Genomic DNA, 27,736 nt, shown 5'->3' on the forward strand with positions numbered 1-27,736 from the left:
AATATCTTAAATTGACTGAACCATCTTTAATTCTGGACAAAACCATTCATTAATTTTAGGGAAAAATTTCAAAATATGTACTGATTGAAAAGCAAACAGTCCCGGCCATGATCACAAATATGGCTGATCTTGGTCTGCACTGGTTGCATGGTTAGTATCAGTTTCCAGATAATTATTTTTCTATAACCCGACATAAAAAGTATTGAAAATTTACGACCATATGATGCCCTTCTCTTCAACATGTGCACCTAATGATAAATACTCAGAGCTTAAAGGAGCTCCACTGAGATCAAAAAGCTTAAAAAGATCTCCAATGAGGTCAAAAAGCTTAAAAAGTACTCCAATGAGGACCAAAAGCTTAAAAAGATCTCCAATGAGGGCAAAAAGCTTAAAAAGATCTCCAATGAGGTCAAAAAGCTTAACAAGAGGGCCATGATGGCCCTGAGGTCGCTCACCTGTATATAGCCCCGCCCCCCCCCCCCCGGCCCAATTTTTACCCAAGGGCTTTTATTTGTTTATTTGAACAGACTTGGTAGACACCCATAAGAAGATGTTTCATGCAAAACGTCTAAGTTCTAGCTCATTGGGTTTTTTAAAAGAAGATTTTTTAAATTTTTACTATACACATATAGTTAAAAACAATGACACCCCTTGGGCAGGGCCAGTTTTGACCCCTGGGCTTTTATTTGAACAAACTTTGTAGATATTTACTTAAAGATGTTTCGTGCTTAATATCTAAACTCTAGTTATTTGGGTTTTTTCAAAGAAGATTTTTAAGTTTTTGCTATGTATATAAGGAAAATCAATGACCCCCGGGGCGGGGCCAGTTTTGACCCCAGGGCATTTATTTGAACATATTTGGTAGACACCCATTAGAACATGTCCCATGCTAAATATCTTAGCTCTAGCTCTTTGGGTTCTTTAAAAGAAGATTTTATAAGTTTTTACTATATGCATATAAGGAAAATCAATGACCCCCGCCCCATACTATATGCATATAAGGAAAATCAATGACCCCCTGGGGCGGGTCCAATTTTGACCCCAGGGATTTTATTTGAACAAACTTGGTAGACATTCACTAGAAGATGTTTCATGCCAAATATCTAAGCTCTAGCTCTTACGATTCTTTAAAAGAAGTTTTTTTAAGTTTTTACTATATGCATATAGGGAAAATCAATGACCCCCGGGGCGGGGCCAATTTTGACCCCAGGACTTTTATTTGAACAAACTTGGTAGACATTCACTAGAAGATGTTTCATGCCAAATATCTTAGCTCTAGCTCTTTGGGTTCTTTAAAAGAAGATTTTTTAAGTTTTTACTTTATGCATATAGGGAAAATCAATGACCCCCTGGGGCGGGGCCAATTTGGACCCCAGGACTTTTATTTGAACAAACTTGGTAGACATTCACTAGAAGATGTTTCATGCCAAATATCTAAGCTCTAGCTCTTACAGTTCTTTAAAAGAAGATTTTTAAGTTTTTACTATATGCATATAGGGAAAATCAATGACCCCCTGGGGCGGGGCCAATTTTGACCCCAGGGCTTTTATTTGAACAAACTTGGTAGACACTCACTAGAAGATGTTCCATGCCAAATATCTTAGCTCTAGCTCTTACAGTTCTTTAAAAGAAGATTTTTTAAGTTTTTACTATATGCATATAGGGAAAATCAATGACCCCCCGGGGCGGGGCCAATTTTGACCCCAGGGCTTTTATTTGAACAAACTTGGTAGACACTCATTAGAAGATGTATCATGCCAAATATCTAAGCTCTAGCTCTTAAGGTTGTTTAAAAGAAGATATCTAAAGATTTTTCTTTCGGTTGCCATGGCAACCAGAGTTCTGCATGGAATTAAATTCTTTGAACAATTTTTAAAGGTGACCACCAAAGGAACATTCCTGTGAAGTTTGGATGAAATTGGCTCAGTGGTTTATGAGGAGATGTCATTTAAAGCAAAAGTTTACGGACGGACGGACGGACGACGGACGGACGGACGGACGCCGGACGAAAAGCGATCACAAAAGCTCACCCTGTCACTTTGTGACAGGTGAGCTAAAAATTACTCCAATGAGGGCAAAAAGCTTAAGAAGATCTCCAATGAGGGCAAAATGCTTAAAAAGATCTCCAATGAGGTCAAAAGGCTTTAAAGGAGCTCTACTGAGGTCAAAAAGCCTAAAAACAACTGAAATTCTTGCATAGATAAAGCAATGTACTTAAATTAAAAAGATAATAAAGAAATTTACTCATAAATTGAATTGATACATCAGTTGTTTTTTTTTGGGGGGGGGGGGGGGGGGGGCACAATTTTTTGCCTGGTTTAAATGACCCTTTTATTTTATTTCTTTGTAATTTTTACAAATTAATTTAATTATTCTCAGAAAATTGAGTGAGGAAATGATCTGAAATTTTGTACACAAGTAATTAGTCCAGACCTACATTAAATGGTACAAGTTTCAATTTTTTTTTTCCAGTCCCTTCATGTCAAGAAACCTCGGTGGTGTCTCCTTTTAACACCTCAATTGAGAAGGTCAAAATTCTACATACTATCATCAAAGTGAGGTCTGTATCTTGGTGTCTCCATAGTTGATACGTTATTGGAAAATGTTGTCATAACAGTCCGTGTACTACTTTCTGATGTCCGCGTCTCTTCAGCGGATGGTTGTGGGGTGGAATCTCCCGCACCGATCCCTACCTGACCCTGTCCCGAGTCCTGACTATCTGGAATGATTCTTGTGGGAAGTGACGATATAATCACAGGACGTGCCTGAGATGCTGAGGCTGAAAATATAAACATGGGACATTTAGATTTACTTTTCATGTATGTTTAAATTTGTACTATACATGAATATCATGCTATAAATAATGTCATAATTTTACCATCACTTAAACGCTTACCTATGATTTGAAGATAATGTCAAATTGATGCAACATACCTGGAACTCGTTTAACTGTGAATAGGCAATTAGTTAAAATTAACTAGCTTCTAAATTGCTTTAAAGTCATTTGAATAATTCATTAGAACGCATTCTTTATTAAGAGAAAAAAATCTTCTTGGAAGGGACTTTATTTTGAAAACAGTATCAATTCTGATTACAGATCTCATCTGTTCTGTTTTTTTCTTTAAATAAAAAAAGAAGAACAACAAATTTTGCCATGGCAACCAGAACTTCACTGGGATTTTCAAGCTAATAAAGATAATTTAAACCGAACAACAAATAAATATGATATGTTTAAACATGTTTAGACAGAAAACATTTGAAAACTGGCCAACCAAATTTAGAAACAACATTATTAATGTCCTGATAAAATTCTCCAATAGATATGTTGGAAAATATCTTGAATATCCTTGTTTTAATATTGATATTTGCTTAACAATATTGAATATTCTTTACAAACATGTCTACATCACAGGTGGCAGTATCAGTGTTTGGACACCCCACCCCTATCTGCCCCTGGACCCCTACTACAACCCTGAAAAAAAATAATTCAACACTCTAAGGCTTACTAAAAGGTACCAAATACAAAACCACCGATGAAATTATATAAAAAAAAAAATTTTTCCACTATCAAAATTATAGTTATAGAAAGGTGAAAAGCCTACTATAAGTTCATTTGCCAAACAATGTGGAACACGGGAAATCGTCGTTTCGGCGACTGAGGCGCATTCCGAAGACATTTTGCTGCATCATTCATTTACATCAATAAAAAGAACTTGAATTCCACAGCTTACTTAATTCAAGTCTAACGAATATCAATATTACATCGATTTTTTCTATTTCACGGTAATTTTTTACTTGTCGTTGCCATTTTGGATTCTGATACCTACATGTGTTATACGCAATATGATTGGACGTCCAATTTGGCTCGTCCAATCAGATCGCGTATTTCAACCCAGGTATCAGACTGCAAAATGGCTACGACAATTCAAACAAGAAACATGGCAATGCCATGAAACCAGGTTTTCAATTATCACCATTGTAGATAAATATGTTGTATTTGAAATACAAATACAAGCAACAAACAATGTAACTATGTGCAATGTAAAACATGAATAATGTAGGAGGAATTGCCACTGAAGAAGTGTTCACTATAATATTATGTATAAGGAAAAAAACAAAGGGCCATAATTAGGTCAAAAACTATCCAATCACAAAACCCCGACAATATGTGCCAGGGTGCTTGATGACAAAGCTTCTGTGAAAGTTTGAACAAAATCCGTTGAGAAATGTAGGACGAGTTCAGCACAGAAGAATTTGTTCACTATAATTATATTGATAATTCTGTATAATGAAAAACAAGTTACAAAGTAGACATGAAATAATATATCATATCTTTTTTAAATTACCTCCAAAGATGATATGACCTTTGACTGCCAAATCAAGTTAAAATCATGTAAACAGGATTTTCAATGTTAATGTCACTGTGACCTTGACCTTGGAGCCAGCCATGCGGAACATGCGTTCTGCACGTCATCTTGATGTGGTAAACATTTGTCTGAAGTTTCATCAAAATTCTTCAAAGGGTTGAAGAGTTACAGAGCGGACAGGATTTTCAATGTTAATGTCACTGTGACCTTGACCTTGGAGCCAGCCATGCGGAACATGCGTTTTGCACGTCATCTTGATGTGGTAAACATTTGTCTGAAGTTTCATCAAAATTCTTCAAATGGTTGAAGAGTTACAGAGCGGACAGGATTTTCAATGTTAATGTCACTGTGACCTTGACCTTGGAGCCAGCCATGCGGAACATGCGTTCTGCACGTCATCTTGATGTGGTAAACATTTGTCTGAAGTTTCATCAAAATTCTTCAAAGGGTTGAAGAGTTACAGAGCGGACAGGATTTTCAATGTTAATGTCACTGTGACCTTGACCTTGGAGCCAGCCATGCGGAACATGCGTTCTGCACGTCATCTTGATGTGGTAAACATTTGTCTGAAGTTTCATCAAAATTCTTCAAAGGGTTGAAGAGTTACAGAGCGGACAGGATTTTTCAATGTTAATGTCACTGTGACCTTGACCTTGGAGCCAGCCATGCGGAACATGCGTTCTGCACGTCATCTTGATGTGGTAAACATTTGTCTGAAGTTTCATCAAAATTCTTCAAAGGGTTGAAGAGTTACAGAGCGGACACAATTTCGTTTGACGCCCGCCCGCCCATCCGCCCAATGTCACTGTGACCTTGACCTTGGAGCCAGCCATGCGGAACATGCGTTCTGCACGTCATCTTGATGTGGTAAACATTTGTCTGAAGTTTCATCAAAATTCTTCAAAGGGTTGAAGAGTTACAGAGCGGACAGGATTTTCAATGTTAATGTCACTGTGACCTTGACCTTGGAGCCAGCCATGCGGAACATGCGTTCTGCACGTCATCTTGATGTGGTAAACATTTGTCTGAAGTTTCATCAAAATTCTTCAAAGGGTTGAAGAGTTACAGAGCGGACACAATTTCGTTTGACGCCCGCCCGCCCATCCGCCCATCCGCCCGCCATACCCCAATCTAATAACCAGGATTTTCAAAATTGAAAACCTGGTTAAAAATACCGTGAAACAGAAAAAATCGGAATGATAGTGATATTCGTTGGACTTGAATTAGATAAGCTGTGGAATTCTAGTTCTTTTTATTGATGTTAATGAATGATGCAGCGAAATCCCGCCGGAATGCGCCTCAGTCGCCGAAACGACGATTTCCCGTGTTCCACATTGTTTGGCAAATAAACATATAGTAGGCTTTTCACCTTTCTATATAACTATAATTTTGATAGTGGAAAAATTTTTTTTTTTATATAATTTCATCGGTGGTTTTGTATTTGGTACCTTTTAGTAAGCCTTAGAGTGTTGAATTATTTTTTTTCAGGGTTGTAGTAGGGGTCCAGGGGCAGATAGGGGTGGGGTGTCCAAACACTGATACTGCCACCTGTGGTCTACATTGCCTGTTTGAAATATTTTTATGTACAAAAATGACTTATTATCCTAAAGAATTTACCTATCTTGTAAGAATAAGATACATTGCAATGTTGATTTGTTACTTTGAAGAAGATAATCTTAAATAATTATTTAAATTTCCCCTATACTTTTAATTACACCAGATAACATAATGTTAACACAATGCTTACATATAAAACTAAATAACTATGTCCCTCGTACATGTAATGATGTATGTTTATGATACATCAAATATAAAAGTCGACACATCTACATATATATGGTTATAAAGTCATGTATGTTATTTGTTTATATTTCTTTTGTTATTCAGTATCTTGTCAGTGTTGGACAGTTTCCCAAACAATACACAGCTGAATGAAACAGTACCAGTATTTGGATATCAAAATAAATTCGGATAACAATTGGAATCTTACATAAAAGTCGAATATTCGAATATATTGGAATGATGGCAAACTGACTATGGGAATATTCATAAATACTTTAAAGGAACTCCACTGAGGCCCATAAGCCAAAAAACCATTAAATTTGTTTTTACAAAGATCAACGGGGACACTTCAAACAGAAAGATATGCAAAAGATCATAAACAAATATACTCAGAAATAAATTGAAAATCATATTCTTGTGTTACACATAGCCAGATTTGAGTGAACGCTTTTCAATCTTGGGTCATTTTTCACAATAAGAATAATTCTTCTGGAAAATCAAAGTGGGCGAAAGATCTGAAATTTTGCACATAAGTTATTGGTCTAGACCTACATCAAATTAAACATTAATCTCAAACAAATTATTTTCAGTCCTAGTCAGGTCAAAATAACCCAGTGGAATCCCTTTAGAGACAGTTAAAAATGATGAAAACTAACCAGTTGGTGCAGTAGAAACTGTGTTTTGGTCTTGTTGTGAAGTTACTGATGTCCCATTATCTGGAAACACAGAAGCAAAAGCGGTCTTTTAATAAAAACATCACAATCACAAGTCGGATCTTTTAACTTCAGTATTATTTGGCACAAGATTACCCCATCGTGATGTACAAGTTTGAATACAATAAAAATTCCCTTTGTTATTAACTAGAAATCATTATTTTGTCTGAACACCTTTAGATGTTGAATTTGTATAATGAATTTGCCAAGCTTTGAACTGTTCTGTCAATGTCATGCCCATTATGCCCCAGAAATGCTTTTGTTTTTATTTCTCAAAAGCTTTTTTTAATTTTGGTGTATTTTTACAGTTTCCAAAATGTCACAAATGGCCAATTAACTGAACCGTTTTTCTCCTGTTTTTCTTTTTAGGAATAAGTAAAGTTATAATTATTTAGTATTTTGAATGGAAGACAAAATACTACTTTGTTTACATTTGAGTACTTTTATGACAAATAATTTCACATTTAGCTTTAATTTCTTCAGGTAACAAGCACCTAACATTCTCTAAAGCCATTTTTTAACCAATATAAAATTCATGTTTTCCCTTTCTAAAGAAGTAATTTTTTTAGTCATTTCTGAGGCAAAATGTGCCTTTAATGTTAAAAGCTTACATACTAATATGACATAGATTTGGGTCCGATTTCAACTTTCTGCATGCTACTATACTCATCATCAGTGGTATAGGCATTCCATTATAGCTGCTAGACTTGTATATGGTAGTATAGGTCATATGGCAACTTTCCAGCTTCACTGGCAGAGAAGAGCTCATATGCTCTTCCGTGCATTATTGTGCACTATTTCTGGCAAAAACGGCCACTGAGTAGAACCAGGTAGCTGGATAGCTTTCTCACATGACAGAATTCAAAGTCCCTGTCAGGATTCGAAGCCACAGCAGTGAGGTGCAAGTGGTTTGAAGTCAACGGCCATGGATGCCCCATTAATACTGCTTATCACAAGTTGAACTTTGTAATCTATGCTTCAAAATGCTTCAAAACTTCTAAATTTTATATATTTGTTTTGTGATTGATGCATGACCAAATCTTTTTGATCACCCAAAATTGTGAAGTATTTTGTTTGTAAGAATACAACTATGACAAAAGGATAGAAGATATTTGGGGCATATGAAAAAAAAATCTGTAATGAGGAGCACTTGAAATATTGTCCTTTTATTATCATCACAAGTTTAATGACACTAATAAAAGCAAAGTTTTTGTTGTCATGACAACAATTTATCATACTTTTAACAACTTGACAGGTTCAAAGGAGTGTATATTTCATAAACACTACAATCAATAATAAAATAAATAATACACATGTATGACCTGTCTCAGTTTTTGGACAACCTAAATGTCCACTTGGTAAAACTGCACTTTTAGCTATATGACCACCAGTTAAAGATACAATTCTAAAGTTTAGGCTAAATTTCAACAGTTGCCATACAATCTCATCAAATGGAATTATAATTATGCACTCATATAAAAGTCATCATGACAATCAAGTTTCAGGAGTAGGACTTACATTTATTTGAAGCAGTGTATGTTTGCCATCATAATCTAGCAAGTACGTAAAGATACCTTAAATAGTAGAGTTTCAAGCAGGTTAATGGTAAATTTCTATATAAGTAACAACCTGATTTTTCAACATGTAACAACTACCTGTAATTCCTCAGTAAAGAGGAAGCTTCAGATATTGTCAATATACAATCAAATAAAAAAATGACCTGTTAATGAGATATCCGACAAGAAAACTGACAATGTAGTGTCACTCTGTAAATGAAATATCTGACAAGAAATCTGACCTGTAGTGTTACTCTGTAAATGTAATATCTGACAAGAAAACTGACCAGTATTGTTACTCTGTAAATGAAATATCTGACAAGAAAACTGACCTGTAGTGTTACTCTGGTAATGAGATATCTGACAAGAAAACTGACCTGTAGTGTTACTCTGGTAATGAGATATCTGACAAGAAAACTGACCTGTAATGTTACTCTGTAAATGAAATATCTGACAAGAAAATTAACCTGTAATGTTACTCTGTAAATGAAATATCTGACAAGAAAACTGACCTGTATTGTTACTCTGGTAATGAGATATCTGACAAGAAAACTGACCTGTAGTGTTACTCTGTAAAAAATGAAATATCTGACAAGAAAACTGACCTGTAGTGTTACTCTGTAAATGAAATATCTGACAAGGAAAGTGACCTGTAATGTTACTCTGTAAATGATATATATGACAAGAAAACTGACACTGTATTATACTCTGGTAATGAGATATCTGACTAGAAAACTGATCAGTATTGTTACTCTGTAAATGAAATATCTGACAAGAAAACTGACCAGTATTGTTACTCTGTAAATGATATATCTGACATGAAAACTGACCTGTAGTGTTACTCTGGTAATGAGATATCTGACAAGAAAACTGACCTGTAGTGTTACTCTGTAAATGATATATATGACAAGAAAACTGACCTGTATTATACTCTGGTAATGAGATATCTGACAAGAAAACTGACCTGTAGGGTTACTCTGTAAATGAAAAATCTGACAAGAAAACTGACCTGTAGTGTTACTCTGTAAATGAGATATCTGACAAGAAAAATGACTTGTATTGTTACTTTGGTAATGAGATATCTGACACGAAAACTGACCTGTATTATACTCTGGTAATGAGATATCTGACAAGAAAACTGACCTATAGTGACACTCTGGTAATGAAATTCTGACAAGAATACTGACCTATAGTTTGACTCTGGTAATGAGATATCTGACAAGAAAACTGACCTGTAGTGTTACTCTGTAAATGAGAAATCTGACAAGAAAACTGACCTGTATTGTTACTCTGTAAATGAGATATCTGACAAGAAAACTTACCTGTAGTGATACTCTGTAAATGAAATATCTGACAAGAAAACTGACCTGTAGTGTTACTCTGTAAATGAGATATCTGACAAGAAAACTGACCTGTAATGTTACTCTGGTAATGAAATATCCGACAAGAAAATGACTTGTATTGTCACTCTGGTAATATCTGACAAGAAAACCGACCTATAGTGTCACTCTGGTAGTGAAATATCTGACAAGAAAACCGACCTGTAGTGTTACTCTGGTAATGAAATATCTGACAAGAAAACTGACCTGTATTGTTACTCTGTAAATGAAATATCTGACAAGAAAAATGACCTGTATTATACTCTGGTAATGAGATATCTGACAAGAAAACTGACCTATAGTGTTACTCTGTAAATGAAATATCTGACAAGAAAACTGACCTGTAGTGTTACTCTGAAAATGAGATATCTGACAAGGAAAGTGACCTGTAATGTTACTCTGTAAAAGAGATATCTGACAACAAATCTGACCTGTACTGTTACTCTGTAAATAAGATATCTGACAAGAAAACTGACCAGTAATGTTACTCTGGTAATGAGATATTTGACAAGAAAACTTACCTATAGTGTCACTCTGGTAGTGAGATATCTGACAATAAAAGGGGATCTGAGTGTAACTGTATAAAGAGGTGTAAATGAGATATCTAATGAAACTAACCTGTGGTACTACTCTGTAACAGAGATATCTCGGCAGTTGTTGTTATGATATTGGAAGCATCATTCTGGTCTACAGTTTTCACAGTTCCATTCTCTGTCACATTTTTACCACTATCACTGGAATCATCTGCTTTTTTGGACACAGTTTCTGCAAGAAAATTGCCAGTCATATTAATATAGAATGTTTTAACAAAGCCAATATATGTAAAGTTATTACAGTATATTTTATAATATCAATGCAATAACTAGATGTTATAAGAAGTTTATCACACATGATTAATTAACAACTCTTGATAAAACAAGCAACAACTGATTCATTGATATCCAAACACCACATACAATACAAGGCACAGAGCCGCACTGTCCCTGAATATAATTTCATATAATACACCACACATATTTTACTTAAATCCAAAACTTGTTTCTCAGCAATATCTGAAGATAGATATTCTGTCTGTAATTTCTTTACATGAAGGGGGGCTAACTCCTGAATTACTGTTTTTTTTGTTTTTGTTTTTTTTGTTTTTGTTTTTATAAACAACTAGCAATTCCCTTTGGCCATTTCTCTGTTTGCAAACAAAAGCAGATATATTCAATAACAAAATTTTCCACTTGTATAAGCAGTTGAAACTTAAAATTGTAATTATTAATCAGTCCAGGGGCGATAACTCCTGAAATATTCAAGAGATCCAAAGAAAAAACTAACACAATCAGTTTTTACCTATAATTGTAAATGAAATAAACAAATTTTGTTAAAATAATTTCAAAAACCGTTTTCACAATGCAACTCCAGACAGATAAATGGAAAATGACAAAGCTATATCCTTCTGCACTCTGAATGATATACATTGTATCCCTAATATTGATGCATGTAGAAATATTTTTAAGGGTAATAGCATCTATTCAACACGTTAATTACAGGGACAGAAAACTAACATTAACAAATGTACGTAATAGTAGTATAAAATATACAAGCTCAATGGCATAATATATCTGTTACTAGGAAACCCGTATAAAGACGGTCTTAGACAATTTTAACAACTTTAAGACGATAAATTCTAACAGAAAACAAATAATAGGAGTAGAACAAGACATTAATGAGCACTAAAGTCTTCATGCAGCATATGTAACCTTAACAGACAACAGATTTTTTTTTCACAATAGTTTTTTTACCCACTGTTTCCAGCTACTAACAGCTTCTGTGGGCAGAAAATCCATTAATATGTGTGGGCGAGCTGAGTGCTGAGTTTTAAATCGCAATATCTGCTGGTATCAGGAGAAAATGTTGACACCTCAAAATAGTGGAAAACAATTGCAGTGGTGTATTGTTCTAATATCATACTGGTAAATTATGATCCAGGAAACTTAATGCATTAATTACTTGAGATTTAGTTTCAATTCAGAAAAACCCTGCAGGATATAATTGTATCTAAAAGCACAACTAATGAGCATATTGCAATGTCATTTAATGTAAGAACTTATACTATTTACAACAAAAGCTTGTTATGAACAGGATAAAAATATACAACACTCTTGTCATGTGGGTTTTTTGTTTTGTTGAATCCTTTAATTTAGTACATCCTTTTGTAAGAATATCATTCAGCAAAAATATAGAACACAGAAAATAACATGTGTTCATTTTAAATGAATTTCGAATAGCAGAAAGCAAATACAAACAGAAATTCACCAAATGAAATTGTCACAATATTTTTTTTTTTACAAAAGAAAAATTGCAAAGTAGACATTAACAATGAATTTTTTTTCAAAGGAAATTGCACATAGAAAATGCCATCATCATTCAACATACTAGAAGAAGCAAGTCAAGAAAACCACACTGTAGAAATAGGCATTGATTGTTTGTTTGTTTCATTTTATGCCTTTTCCCAACAGTATTACAGTCATATAGGCGGGTAGTTTCCTAACCATCGTTCCTGGAGAGTTACACCAGTACTAGACTACCTTCCTCCGCACTAAACTACCAAAGCATCTCCCGGGAATCAAACCCACGCCAGAGAGGTAACTGGATTAGAAGTCATCGACTCTAACCCCTCGATTAAAGAAATAGGCATAAGAATTGTATAGTATATATATATATATATTATATATATATATATAATATATATATATATATATATATATATATATATATATGAATAGGAAAGCCTCAAAGTAGAAATACCATTCAATACTCAATTGAAATTGTGAAAAGGACATGCACTGTATAAATAGGCAACAATCACTGGCGCCTCATCTCCACCAGAACCATTACATTTTTTCTGTCTTTAAACTTGTTTGAGAAAAGGTATACACAATAATAGAAGAGGATGAGAGTGTGTATGATTCTCAAGAGCTTTACTGGATTAACTTCATCTTTAGCTATCAAAAGTAGAAACTTATCGGAGATAATCTGAAAATATGCAGATGTTAAAATCTAGGGCAATGAATGACATAACAGTACTCAAAATATTTCTAAAAATAATCTAAAAAATTCTAACAGGCGCATGACATTGTTAATCAAGTTTCATTATTGTATCATCATAAACAGCTCTCATCCTGATATGTTAAGCTTGTTTTATTACACCAAGACAAGAACCAGAGATTTCTCGCCTATCAAACAGTATTTACTTTGGAAACCTCATTCCTATGGTAACTAACCTGATAATAGAGTCATTAATTGTACGTCCAGTACAAAAAAATAGTTCAGTATAAACAATGTTTCTATGTAATCTTTCTGTAAATTACTCTTGCACATTTCCTGGAAATTTTCTGCAGGTGTCCTCGCAGATACCTTGTATCTTCGTTTTTTTTTTTTTTAACAAACTAGGTCAAATTCTAGAATTTACACTATTTTACAAACTACAAAGTCATAATATGATAACAAAATATAAGTAAATGAATAGAAATATAATGCAAAAGCAATATCTTGGAAGCTAGTTTTTTTTGTAGTTTTTTTTATTATTAAAATATCAAAAGTTATATAAAATATTTGAAATCATAGTCCTTTACCCTTTAAAATTTAATGCTATACATAATCATATCACAAGCACATCTGTGCAATCAGGCCACATTATACAAATGTACTTATAAAAATGTATGCTTGGTATTTAAAAGAGATTTCAACATCAAATTACAACAAGAGTTGTGTGCTCCACTTTTCTCAGTGCCGGATATAGTACTGCACTTTGATTAAATGACCAATTTTATGTTTTCCTATTACACATACCAGTGACCTTGATCATTGACCTTTTGGCCTAAAATTGGGTGTGGCAGTTAGAACTGACCACATAATTATCTAGATTCAATATAACAGCATTGACAACAGAATACTTCACCAAAAACCTAAAAATTATAGGAACAAATGATGACAGTAACCAAAACTGCCGATGCCCAGTTATCCATTACAATAGCTCCATTTTATTTCTCAATAACATTAGCTAAAACTATAACTGCCAAATTTGTAATTCCTGGTCTGGTAAGCTGGACAAGGAGCAAATTATTCCCTCTACCTGAGAGCAGGCAGCATCCTAGGCAAAAATATTGCTCCTGCTATTCCTTGACTTAATATAAGACAACAATATTACAAATGTGCCGCGTCATGACAAAACCAACATAATGGGTTGGCGACCAGCATGGATCCAGACCAGCCTGCGCATCCGCGCAGTCTGATCAGGATCCATGCTGTTCGCTATCAGTTTCTTTACTTGTTATAGGGTCTGTAAGCGAACAGCATGGATCCTGATCAGACTGCGCGGATGCGCAGGCTGGTCTGGACACATGCTGGTCGCAAACACATTATGCTGGTTTTGTCGTGAGGCGGCTCATATCATTATGTAACCCAAGTGTCGTGATTTAATTTCCTATTTCACTAAATCAATACAAACAGGTAAAACTACCAGGGAAATATTAGTAATCTGATCTTTACATGATTAAATAAATTTTAATAACAAATATCAAGATTTCACGTTTATAAAGATGTTTAGTTTGGTAAGAAATATACAGTCAAATAAGAGCGTTAGATCATCTAAGAGACAGACCAAATACAGAAAAACTTGTCAATAAGTGCCACTGCATATAAATTCACATTTTAACAATTTTCTTTTTCAAGTAGACCACCTGTCAACAAAAACCACTGTTTTTTATAAACAGACTTAACCATGCATTTAAAACATAAATGATGCCATAGTTGAAACAAAATTCAAAGAGTATCAATTAAGACTGAAAAATACAGGTATCATCAAAAAAAAAAATTATTATGAAAATTGTAGCAAAACTCCATATAATTCTAGTATTAATTACGAAAAAGAAACCTTCACCTGCAAAAAAAGATATAAAAATTATAATCAATTTCACTGCTAATAAATCAGAAAACGTTTATTGCAAGGATTTTCTTATAGAATATCATCTTACCTCAAGTCTTATCACACACCTGTACATTATGAAACTGTCATAAAGCTCACAACTTTGCAAACCAGCTGAAGCCAACTTTTCCCTTCTTTTTTTTTAAAGTTGTGATATACACTGTACAGTGGCGAGGAACTTTATATGAACAAATTATGATTACATCCAGGAAATACTAGATACTATCGATTGTCAGAGAACCAATGACAATAATGCTGGAAGCAAAATAGAAAATTCTAGGTAACAGAAATAGAGAGGAGGGTACAATTAGCAGTTCCCTGTCAAACATCTACTCCATAATCAACTTTGTCCATTTCCACTAGCTCAATACTCAATGCTCTTAATAGAAAACCAAGTCTGCATAACTAATTTCTCCACTAAAACGTGGAATTCAACAAAAACAGAAGTCACTTGAGTCAGTTATAGCCAAAAACATATTTTTTGCACACAAAAATTTTGATATGAAATCTAGCTGCGTAAAAAACTCACAAAAGACTTCCCCCTAAAAAACTGTGGCATAACTCAAGCTGTAAAACACAACAAAGTTAGGGCCTTTTCCAGCTATTTTAGGAAAAAGGCCCTTGGCTTAAATTGGGGAAATAAACAAGCAGCCTTTTTGGGAAATTTAAAGAATATTAAAAAGTCTCTTCTTAAGGGAAACAAGTCAAATCTGTTAAAATTTTCTCAGAAGTTGAAACAGTTTAATTTTTTTTGTTTGCATTTGAATTTTTTTTACTGAACCCATCACCACTTTTATTCATGGGAACATGGCCATATATTTCCCCCTTGTGGTAGTGAAAAAGTACCCTAAAAACAGCACAGAAGCAAATTTCCCATACAGATTATCATCCTCTCTCAGCTGTTAAATGCAGAAAACAATAATTTGTTTGGCTATTTAACTTTGAACTATAAACCTTTGATTTCCATAACAGACAACAACAGTAGTCAAGAATACATTATTGTATACAACTTCGCTGTTATTCAACAATTCTTGTCATAAACAATGGGAGCTTGTCAAGATTTGTCAACTATTAGACTTCAATGAAAATTTGTTGGCACAAAATTCTTTATATTGTCTTACTGATAAATGATGTTGTTTCCTTTGAGACATTAAATACTGACTAGGCAAACAACCCACCAAGAGTAGCTATTATACAATCGTCATCCATTTCCATATATTATTTCTTTCCATTTGGGAAGTGGCAAGATGACATGATTTTTTATTGCTCCTGTCTTATCATGGCTTTTATGTTATTTATAAGACATGTCAGAAAAGTGTTAAACATGCTGATTTTTCCATGAAATTTAGATGTGAAAGCCTAAAAGGGCAAAAAAGAAAGCAACGCCAAAATAAGTTGCTGCCTCAGCACCAGACTATTTTATCTAATTATTTATTCATAAACAGATATGTTGAATTTGTTCTTTGACGACAAAAGACGATTTTGAGCTAATTTTAGCCATAGAAATTCTCTTGGCAACACGGAAAAACACATAAGGCTGGCCTTTATTTACAGAAAACAGTTTATCAGTTAATATATATTTTTGTAAATTATCATAGCTGGAACATATGCGACAGACAGACAAAAACAAATCTATATTTTCCCCCATCATTAAATAATCCTTGTTGTTGAAATTCACATATCCATGATTTCTCTCAGTGAAACTATCTGGGTAACAGTGTGACAAAAGTTGGTTAATAATACACACTTCCTAGAACAGCTGTTAAAGGTAAATTGGCATACCTTGTAAAATCAAACTGACTTGATGTATATTAACATTTTAAGAAATGTAAAGCTATTCATAGTAGATAATATTCGGGACTCAGGAAATGCAGGTTTTACCCCTATCAAAATCCCGGGACTCGGCAAACCTCATCAAAGCTTCACAGTACAAATCACAAGAGGGTGATCAGTGTGTTGGGCTTCTAATTAATATATTTACCAAGCTGTAACTGTAAGTTTGTTTGTGCCCAGGATAAGATGGGAAAAACGCACATTTACATTAAAAATATAACTTTTTATAATTATACACCTTGTCTTACAACTGCCTTTTGTCATGATAATCAAGTATTCAAAGTTTCAAACAGTTACCTTTAAAGCTATTTGAGTTATGGGCTACATCAAAGATTTTGAACTATGACAACAACAACAATGTTTTAATACCGCCACACAGTGATTATAATTATTTAAGACAGAGGAGCAAAAAATGCTACTTTTAAATCAGTTTTTTTTATGGTGAAAGAGGACTTTACAAGAAAATACACTGCTGATTTTCAGGCATTTCTCTATGTAAGCATAAATTAATATGCATATCCATTTTAACTTCATTAATCTACAATTAACAATAGACAATATTTGAAATATTTATTTTAATTCTATTATCATTTTTATCCAGATCTCATTAATTTTGTAAGGCATTTTACAAAAAAAGTCTTGGTTGGATTTACCCAATAAATATTACAAAATAATAATTTTTCAACTTACCTATAAATCTACACAACTAACAACATACATCTCAAATAATCCAAAAAGCACTACACATTGTATGCCAGCTTACAGGGGTATGTGCTGTCTGTATTTATATAAGAAGGTAAATGTGCTTGAAAACATATTACCTGACAAACCAGCATGCTAATACAGCATACATGAGAAATGCAATATTCAAAGTAACTTACACTCTTATCTCTTATATTCACATAAAAATATCTCCATAACTCACTAATAAAATGTTACAAAATATATATTAAAACCTTACCATCATCATTGGTGAATTTACTTTTTCCAAAGACTTTACTACATCTGATTAGAAACATTGGGAAGTGAATCTTGGAATTTGACCTAGATGTTATGTACAGCAAATCAAGATCAACAATTCTTACAGTGAAATAAATTTCAACCCTCAAAATGCTTATTCCCTTTGCCATAAAAATAGACCTTAGTCAGCCTCCATGCCTGAAAATGACTTTAAATCCAAGTCAGCCTGCCTGCCATGATAATGGCTTGCTATTCCACCAATATAAATCTATGTTAGCCTGTATGCCTGATGATGACTATAAATCCCAGTCAGCCTGGATGCTTTATAAATACTTGATATGCCACCAATATACTGTATACTTTAAAATGACTTGCTATGCCACAAATATAAATCCATGTCAGTCTGTATGCTTTATAATGACTTGCTATGCCGCCAATTTAAATCTATGTCAACCAGACCGCCTGCCTGCCATGATAATGACTTGCTATGCCATCATTATAAAGCCAAATCAACAAAGACAGAAAGCCTGCCATGATAATGACTTGTAATGCCACCATTATAGAGCCAAGTCAGCCAAGACAGCCTGCCTGCCATGCCACTATTACAGAGCTTAATTAGCCAGCCTGCCATGATAATGACCTGCCATTCCACCATTATAGTCATTAGTCAGCCAAGACAGCCTGCCTGCCATGATAATGGCTTGTTATTCCACCACTATAGAACCAAGTCAGCAAAGACAGCCTGCCTGCAATGATAATCGCTTGCCATTCCACCATTATAGAATCAAATAAAAGACAGCCTGCCTGTCATGATAAAGGCTTGCCATTTCACCACTAAAGAACCAAGTCAGCAAAGACAGCCTGCCTGCTATGATAATTACTTGCCTTTCTACCATTATAGAGTCATAAGTCAGCCAAGACAGCCTGCCTGCCATGATAATGGCTTGCCATTCCACCACTATATAACCAAATCAGCAAAGACAGCCTGCCTGCAATGATAATGGCTTGCCATTCCATCATTATAGAACCAAACCACAACTACAGCCTGCCTGCCATGATAATGACTTGCCATTCCACCATTATTGTCATTAGTCAGCCAAGATAGCCTGCCTGCCATGATAATGCTTGCCATTCCACCACTGTAGAACCATGTCAGCAAAGACAGCCTGCCTGCTCTGATAATGACTTGCCATTCCACCATTATAGAACCAAGTCAGCAAAGACAGCCTGCCTGCCATGATAATGACTTGCCATTCCACCACTGTAGAACCAAGTCAGCAAAGACAGCCTGCCTGCCATGATAATGACTTGCCATTCCACCATTATAGAACCAAATCAGCAAAGACAGCCTGCCTGCCATGATAATGACTTGCCATTCCAGGGCTAGCACTGGCAATTTTTTACTTTGAGCCAATTCTTCGCAGCGAAAATTGCCTGCCTGTCTTTTAATTTCAAATCAGGCAATGGTATGTCATGGGATATTTAGAAAAGCATTAACTATTATCCAACTTAATTTTGGTAGCTACATTTTTATTACATTAACAAATCTTACATATATGAGTATAATTTACAGTCAGTAATCATAATTTTAAGCTTAGAGGTCAGTAACTATAACATTTGCCAAAAGTTACATGTAGGCAGCAAGGTTCCCTTAAAATCTAAGTCTGTGGCATGGTAGTGACATAAGGTCAATCTTTTTTTTTTTTCAGGAATACTCTGTATGTCAAATAAATTCCTTCTCAATTTTATATTTTTGGAGCCATAATTAGGTCAGATTTCAGGGCCAAAATACCCTTCTTTGTAGTGGCCCAATAAAGGCTGCTTCCCAAACCAAACTAGCCTCTTTTTCCCCCAGTTTGGTCCTAAAAATCCCCCAGTCTTTTGAAATTATCCATAGAACTTAGAACAAAATTAAATGATTGTGTTGAATTTAGGTCTTTTACTGCCTTATTAGTTTTTCCCAATGCTTTTTGCTGTCCTATTTTGAAGAACATTCCCACTGCTTTTTGCTTTTCTATTTTGAAGAACTTGTTAAAATTTTGTGTTAAATTTGAGACCCCTTTTCCTAAAGTATGCTAAAATCACGCATATTTCCCCAAGACCCTTCCTCAAAAATGGTGTTTTGGCCCTGGATTTTATTGGCAATAACACCCCCTCAAACCACCACCAAAAAAAAAAATCAACAACAATAACTCTATCAACTCGTAATTCCTTCGATCTGTTTATCAACAACGATAAAATTTTCTGGTCAAGTTGCCAACTGCAGAACATAATTTGTCGCCATTTCATACCCAAAATGCTGATGTGATTAGCGATAATCTGGAGATGCCGCTAGTTATTGTTTCATATTGAATATTAAGACCAATTATCCAGTGCATATTCAACAATCTGCCACACCAATTAGTGTCGTATTTATCAGCTGATAAACATGTAAACATACCCTGAGGTCAGTGTATTAGACTGTGTTACTGTTCATATAAATATTTCATTCGGAACGGAAGTTACAAATATAAACCAGTCAATGACCCACAAAAAGTAGACTGTGTCGCTGTGTTTTGAGACAAGAAGTGATAAAACGGAAGTTGTAGATGAAAAACCAGATGTGTACTTTTCCATTCTTAAAATAGAAAATGCTAAATTTAGACTGGAGATTCCAAAAGTCATACTTTTAGTAAGTTTGAGCCAATCGTGATTTTCTTGAGCCAATTTAATTATTTTGGAGCCAATTTGCTCATTGGCTCCTGCCAGCGCGAGCCCTGCCATTCCACCATTATAGAACCAAGTCAGCAAAGACAGCCTGCCTGCCATGATAATGACTTGCCATTCCACCACTGTAGAACCAAGTCAGCAAAGACAGCCTGCCTGCCATGATAATGACTTGCCATTCCACTACTTTAGAGTCATTAGTCAGCCAAGTCAGTCTGCCTGCCATGAAAATGACTAGCTGTGCACCAGTAAAAAGCCAAGTCAGTCTGCCTGCCATGATAATGACTTGCCATTCCACCATTATAGAACAAAATCAGCAAAGACAGCCTGTCTGCCATGATAATGACTTGCAATTCCACCATTATTGAGTCATTAGTCAGCCAAGTCAGTCTGCCTGCCATGAAAATGACTAGCTGTGCACCAGTAAAAAGCCAAGCCTGCCTGCCTGCCATGAAAATGACTTGACATCCACCAGTATAGTTTTTTAAGGAATATTAATATTTAACCTGATCACAAATTTCTGACATTAGCCTAGAATTTTTCATTAAAGACAATAATATCAATACATATAATATATATCTTTAAAGATCACAAAATTGAAAATATAAAAATAAAAATTCAAATATTTACCGACAACACTATAATCAAATCCATACAAGAAAATACTTAGTACTCAAATACTAGGCACAAATCAATACACTTATAAGTAATATTAGAAAAGCCAGCAAAACATAGAATTAGATACAAGATTGTACAGCACTGTGTGCACGTCACGTTATGATTCAGAACATTGAACACTGATGAATAATATGGCATAATACAGCCGATGCGTCCTCCTTAAATAGTCACCAGTCACTTGCTCTTCCAGCCATATACATACTATCTCTAGCAAATCAAATATTGATTATTTTCCCCTCTAGTAACAGATACTGTGCATTAGCAGGATAAAATCAGTGCAAATAAAATCTGAAATAAATTATGCTCAGAAAAAAGGTGCAAATTTTTATTTTTCTGACAACTTTTCCTGTAAAAAAATTATCACTGAAAAATTGCTGCTGATGATTTTTTCCCATATTAAACTTCACAAAATATTAAATTCTTGATCAACCTTATCAGAGAAAGATTTAACTCCGACCCTGCAGTATTTGTGTAATGGATTTGCCCTGCTTTGAATTTGGAACAGTACTAGTTTATGGGATTTCAGCATTTAAATACTAAAATTGAGCAGACGACACTTAAGTCTGGAAAGACTGTACTCAAGTTCAAGACAGCAAGACATCTATACTGGTAGCATAGGCAAGCAATAATTGCCTCCATCACTTGAACAGGTAATACAAGAAAAATGCTTTAATAAATGAATTAATCTTGCAGATGATGGATGTTTCTTATCAAAGCTAAAACATGTGTGAGTGACATGTTAGAAATACTTTACAACATACTGGTATTTATGAACCTAAATTGTAAACGAAAAGGTAAACAGTGTTAATTCATTCATCTTATCTTGATCAAGAAGACAGATATTTAGCATATTTTATAACTACTCCTACACTAAACTATAATCAGCACTGTCTTATATGAGGAACTACACTTTCACCGACACTGTATTATATGAGAAATTGCCCTATAACCCAGCACTGTGTTATATGAGGAACTGCTCTTTAACACGTGCATTGTGTTATATGATTAACTGCTCTATAACCCAGCAATGGGTTATATGAGGATAAGGAACTGCTCTATAACCCAGCACTGTGTTATATGAGGAACTGCCCTTCAACCCAGCACTTTGTTATATGAGGAACTGCTCAATGAACAGCACTGAGGTATATGATGAGGAACTACTCTATAACCCAGCACTGTATTATATGAGGAACTACTCTATAACCCAGCACTGTATTATATGAGGAGCTGACCAATAACCCAGCACTGTGTTATATAAGGAGCTGCCCAATAACCCAGCACTGTATTATATGAGGAGCTGACCAATAACCCAGCCCTGTGCTTTATGAGGAAATGCTCTATAACCCAGCACTGAGTTATGTGTGAAACTAATCTATATAACCAACATTGTGTTATATGAAGAAATGCTCTAAAACCAGCACTGTTATATATAAGGAAATGCTCTATAAATCAGAACTTTGTTACATGAGGATCTGCACTATAACCAGCACTTAGTTATATGTGAAACCAACATTGTGTTACATGAAAAAATGTTCTATAACCAGCACTGTCTTATATGAGGAACTGCTCTATAACCAGAATTTTATTAAATGAGGATCTGCACTATAACCAGCACTTAGTTATATGTGGAGGTTTAGATCAACAGGTTTTAACTTCGTAAGAGTTTAAGTTCAAAAGGTTGTTACTTAGTATATGTTTCAGGTAAGCTCCAGTCTTCAACCCAGTCTATAACCCAAGCTATCCTGCATGATAGATACTATTATAAAATCATATTGACAAAGTGACTCACTTTAAGTTAAAGCTTTTAATAACAGTTTTTTATCTATAGGTTGTAACAAAGTAATAGTTTCAGATCTTCAAGTTGTCACTTGGTAAAAGTTTTAAATCAACAGGTTGTAGATTAGCAAAAATTTATAGATGGATGTTTATTGACAGTTCTAGCATACAGTTTACATATGGTTTATAGATGGTTCTAGCTTTTGTCTGGGTAGGCTAATTGTTTATCTGTCTAAGAAACAAACAATACCCTACAACCCGGCCTTATTACTCAAGCCATGCTGCATAATACCATTACAAAACATATTGACAAAGTGACTCACTTGACACAAACAATTTCCACTAAATTACATGTACCATGCAAATCTTTCTTTAGTATTCATACTGCAGCATTACTGTATTGTCTTTATTCTTTGAAAGCAGCTATGAATTATTCAAAATAACATACAGAATGTTAATGCCTTTAAATAAAAGTCTGTCCTAACAAAATGTTTCAAATCTGTCATGTAAATTTATTTGTTGGATTCATGAATATAGAAGAAATCCACCATCCCTCTTCCTTCCCCCTAAAAAAATACCTTTGCTACCATTTTAGCTTAGAATTCATCACTTTAGCTCCTACCTATTAAATTACGTAAGGAGTTAACCTGTCTAGGTCGAAAAAGGGGCATAATTCTGTCAAAATGCTTGATAGAGTTACCTCCTTTTGTCTACAGGTTGGGGTCATAATGGTGAACAAGTGACCATATGTCAATGGACTTTGAAAATATTTGAGGTGTTACAAAAACTTTAACATAAGTGATTACGCCAAAGCTCAATATTTTTAATTTATGTAACATAATTTAAACTTTGCATCCCTGCACTTATAAGTCAATCTCACAGGCACCAAGACTGGGAATTAAGGTTATGATTTTTTCCCCTAAAAAGACCATGAACCTAAGAGCCAAGTTGTTTCCAAAGACTTTATAATTATAGTACACATACTACCCTATCTCAGGAAACTTTGAAATGGAGCAATAAAATATGAATATTACTATTCATCTTACACAGTGATGCACTGTTCACACAATCTTTTGAGGGCAGTTGTCTCCCTGTAGATCTCTTTAAGAAAATAGGTTTATAATGTTAATAGCTTTTTCTGATCCTCTGAAATGTATTATGCCAGAAAAATATGATTTCCAAGGCGAATACACACCATTGTGCAACATTTATAACTAACCTCAGGTACAGAGAGCAACTTTGTTTATTGGTAACAAATGCCAGAACTCCTCAAAATCTCAGAATTTTCCAGCGAAATGTTGATAATGTTAATTCCAGTGAAGGAGTCCAGCTTGTTTGGGATTATTAATCATAATATTAAAATAACTTTGCTGTTTTCTTAGACTAGACCATTAGTCAAACACTTCACTATAAAGCAAAGCTTAACTTCCACCCAGCTAAATTTGTAAATTTTCTCATGAGCAAATAGGGCATGCACAAAATCATTGCTAAATATTAAACCCGCACTTAAAATGGCAGCATAATAAATTGTTTTTGAACACTGTATTCTGTTTACATACAATATTCATGTGTGTTAAAAAAACAGGGACATTCCTTTACAATCCTTTGAATTTCAACCAGCAATAAAATTTTACCATTTAATAGATTTTACAAATTTTTTTTATTAAATATATAAAGATCTATGCAACAGTGGGAATTGCAACTGCATAACTGTTCAAACCAGCCTGGCTTAACATTAGTGGCATAGACAAGTTACTAAGTTGCCTGAAAAGTGAAGATTCAGCCCTCCATATGAAGAATTTAACATGACATACAAGATACCAAGGTCGTAGGCGATAACTTGTATACTAGTTCTTTTATAAATAGTGCCTTTTATATCACCACAGGGTAAAACTCTGAACTAAAAGCTTTTAAGCTATAGCTAATTTTTACCTCAAAATTTTAAAACTGTGTTGTTTTTTTTTTACTTGATGAAATTCGTTTTACATGCAATGTGTAGATTTAGGCAAACAAGAGTCTATTTTATTCAGTTTCACAGCGACCAACATTCATTACTTAAATGGGATTTTGCATGCTAAATCTACAATTAATGTATACAGTAGGTCATCATTACTGAATGAAAACTATTGTAATATGAATACATCTTGGCTCGTGAAATAAGAGTCATGGGGGAAGATCCATCTTTTCAATTCTCTTCTAAAAGATGTTAACCAACCATAACATTAAACTTATCCCCTTAGAGAAAATCTTTGCATATATTCAAATGTATTCTGTTTTTCTAAACCTACCAAAAACAACAAATTTTCTTCTTCTTTTTTTAAACACACAAACATTCTTACCTTTTCGCCAGCACAGGCAATTAAACCTAAATCCATTTTGTTTCTTGTTTTTACTCCACATTTCTATGTTAACTATTTTTTTACATTTTTAAATTTAGAGCAGCCAAATATCCAAAAACATCATGGTTATCCAAATTTCTTGAAACAATTTCCTCATTTGTATCAATTATAAGAAATCCATAAACCAAACCGATTCACAATTATCCATAAAAGCTCCATGCTTTTTCGGTGGGTTTAACAAATTTGAAGGAAATAGGTTCAGATTGGAGCAGACACCTGTTGGCTTTTCCCTACAATTACGACAGTCAGTGAATTCATTCATTCCACCTCTACTATATCATAAAAAGAAAAAAACAACCCATGGAAAAGATAAATTAATGCAATCTACAGGTAAAACATAGTATTTTACAGGCAACACCTAGACACAATTTAATACAATGTAATATGTACATCTATTGCGGTAAAAATAGCATGTTACAGGTCACTGAAGCCGGTGATAATAAAACGGTAATTTTTATTTTTTTCTGGTATTTTAAACGTTTGATGATCCGAGAGCTTCTCTGAAAACCCATGGGTTATGAATCACATTCCATTATATTACATTCATGACATTCCCACAAAACAGATGTCAAAAGATTATGATTTATTTAAATAATGGGAGGGGTAAATATAGATTACAGCCTATTTATCAAGATTAATTTCCCTAAACATACTATTAACAAGGTTGTCATGTCCAGTTTCTCCTGATCTTTGTACAATGGACTCTTCTTCCTTTGAATTTGGAACAATTCATTGTAAATTTAAGGGATTTAATAATTAAAGCAATCAAATTGGGTTGTTATAAGTACAAACTTTGGACATACAATGTATATTGTAAAGTAAAGCAAGCTGACCTGGCTCTATGCTAGAGGCAGAAAACAGTCGTTATTAGAGTAAAACAAGACCTATGAGCCTACAAGTTAATCAGAGTTCAGTGTATTCTCAGTGCTGGATGGTCAAACATGACCCTGGATAATGTTGAAGGGGCAATATTTCAGTGAAAGTCAACACTAGAGTAACAAACTTTTGTCAGTGATCTGAAAATATGATCAGTGAAACAGTTTGAGAAGATTTTAAGTGATCATCTTGAATGGTTGAATGGTTGATGAGACCAACGCCATGAACTAGCTGTTAATTTTTCTTGAAATGTCAAGATAAAAAATAATCTTTATTTAATTTATTTTCTTACTAAATCTTTATTAAATATGAGTTTGTAATATAAAGCCTAAAAATAATTTATAATTCAAGTTTAAAATTTTACATTTCACCATATAGAGCAAAAGACTTATTCTATATGGTGTTTGAACCATGGCCTATTTTTTCCTTCCTTTTCTGTACATACCTATGTATGACCTTATTATCAAGATATCAAACAGCATCCGGATTCCAATATTTAATTTTATCTATTTTCATTATATTCAAGTTTAAAAACATCAAAACATTCCACAGAAAGCAGGTACCATTGATAAGATCAGAGGGAAACTTGGAAACTCATTTTCTGTACAACTTAAATATACTGGTAAATTAGCTAATCATAGTAATTATACCAACCTTATATCTTCAAGCTATCTTGTAAGATGCAATTTGTTACCATTATTATCTTCAACTTGTAACGTTTGCAATAACTTACAAAACTAAGGAAAGCAAGAGTGGAAGAAAACTTAAGATTTCAATGAATTCTAGATTTTATGTAAACTGACTAACCCGACTTTGAATATTTAGAATTGACATTTTCAAATTATAGTTTGAACAAAAGACTAATTGGAATCGAAAATAATAATTAGCCTTTCCAATAGGAATAGAGGGAGGTCAGTCTGCATGTCTTGTAGTCCTGGCTCTATACTGCTTGAACTTTGATACTAAAATCCCTTACATTAGGAATGGACTGTTCCAAATTCAATTGTGGACAAACCTATAACCCAGGCAGGTTAAAGGTCAAAGCTGAGCAGTATGCTGAATGAAGAAGTGTGTTCAGTCTGACTGGTTATGTAGGCTTGCCTGGCTCTACACTGACAGCCTAGGTCAGCCAAACTTATGCCTCACCTGTCATATGACAAAAGGCTTATTTGTTATAACCTGTATGGGTTTAAGCAATGGACCTCTCCTGGTCAGACTAAGGGAGGGAAACATAACAATGCTAAATGCAGAGCACAGGAGAAACTTGTACCATTTATTCTTTATATAACTTTATACAATTTAACACAGTAATCTGACTAAGGCATTCAACCTGGGATCATTTACTCTAAATATCATGAAGTCAAGGCTCTACCATTCCTCATATAACCTGAGCATCTTTTATTGATGGAAGTCAAAAACATTATTCTCTTCCCAAAGAGACAATACATAATTATTCCTTTATGGGATATAGTTGTACATCTTTTTTTCTGTTCAATAAAATTTCTATTATGATTTTGCCCTAAATATTCGATTTTCATGCTATCCAAACTGTTTCCCTGGAACATCAAAGCAAGTTTAAAGGGCTTAAATTATACTTGTACATAACAGAATGTCTGGTTCCAGGTACAACTATCAATACAATTCAGGTTTTCTACCCTCTTGTGAGATACAAAGATTCTCAAACAATCAAAAGCCTTACAATGTATGTATCTTTTTACATGCATGCTGAAAAGCAC

At 34.2% G+C, this 27,736-nt stretch overlaps 1 protein-coding gene across 9 annotated transcripts in view; it reads right to left on the reverse strand.

The window, feature by feature from the left end:
- The window catches only part of LOC132758578 (phosphatase and actin regulator 4B-like), a 79,714-nt gene that overhangs the window by 17,359 nt on the left and 34,619 nt on the right, over positions 1-27,736 (reverse strand). For 8 of the 9 annotated variants that reach the window (XM_060750259.1, XM_060750264.1, XM_060750260.1 and 5 more), the window contains 3 exons: positions 10,416-10,562; positions 6,806-6,865; positions 2,546-2,779 (listed from right to left, as the gene is read on the reverse strand). In XM_060750259.1, the coding sequence (XP_060606242.1) occupies positions 2,546-2,779; positions 6,806-6,865; positions 10,416-10,562 (441 nt within the window). The remainder of the gene's footprint in view (positions 1-2,545; positions 2,780-6,805; positions 6,866-10,415; positions 10,563-27,736) is intronic. The other variant, XM_060750262.1, reaches the window with a different exon arrangement.

The sequence above is a fragment of the Ruditapes philippinarum genome, unplaced genomic scaffold, assembly GCF_026571515.1.
Source record: "Ruditapes philippinarum isolate M1 unplaced genomic scaffold, ASM2657151v2 ctg336_1_1_1_1, whole genome shotgun sequence".
NCBI lineage: Eukaryota > Metazoa > Mollusca > Bivalvia > Venerida > Veneridae > Ruditapes > Ruditapes philippinarum.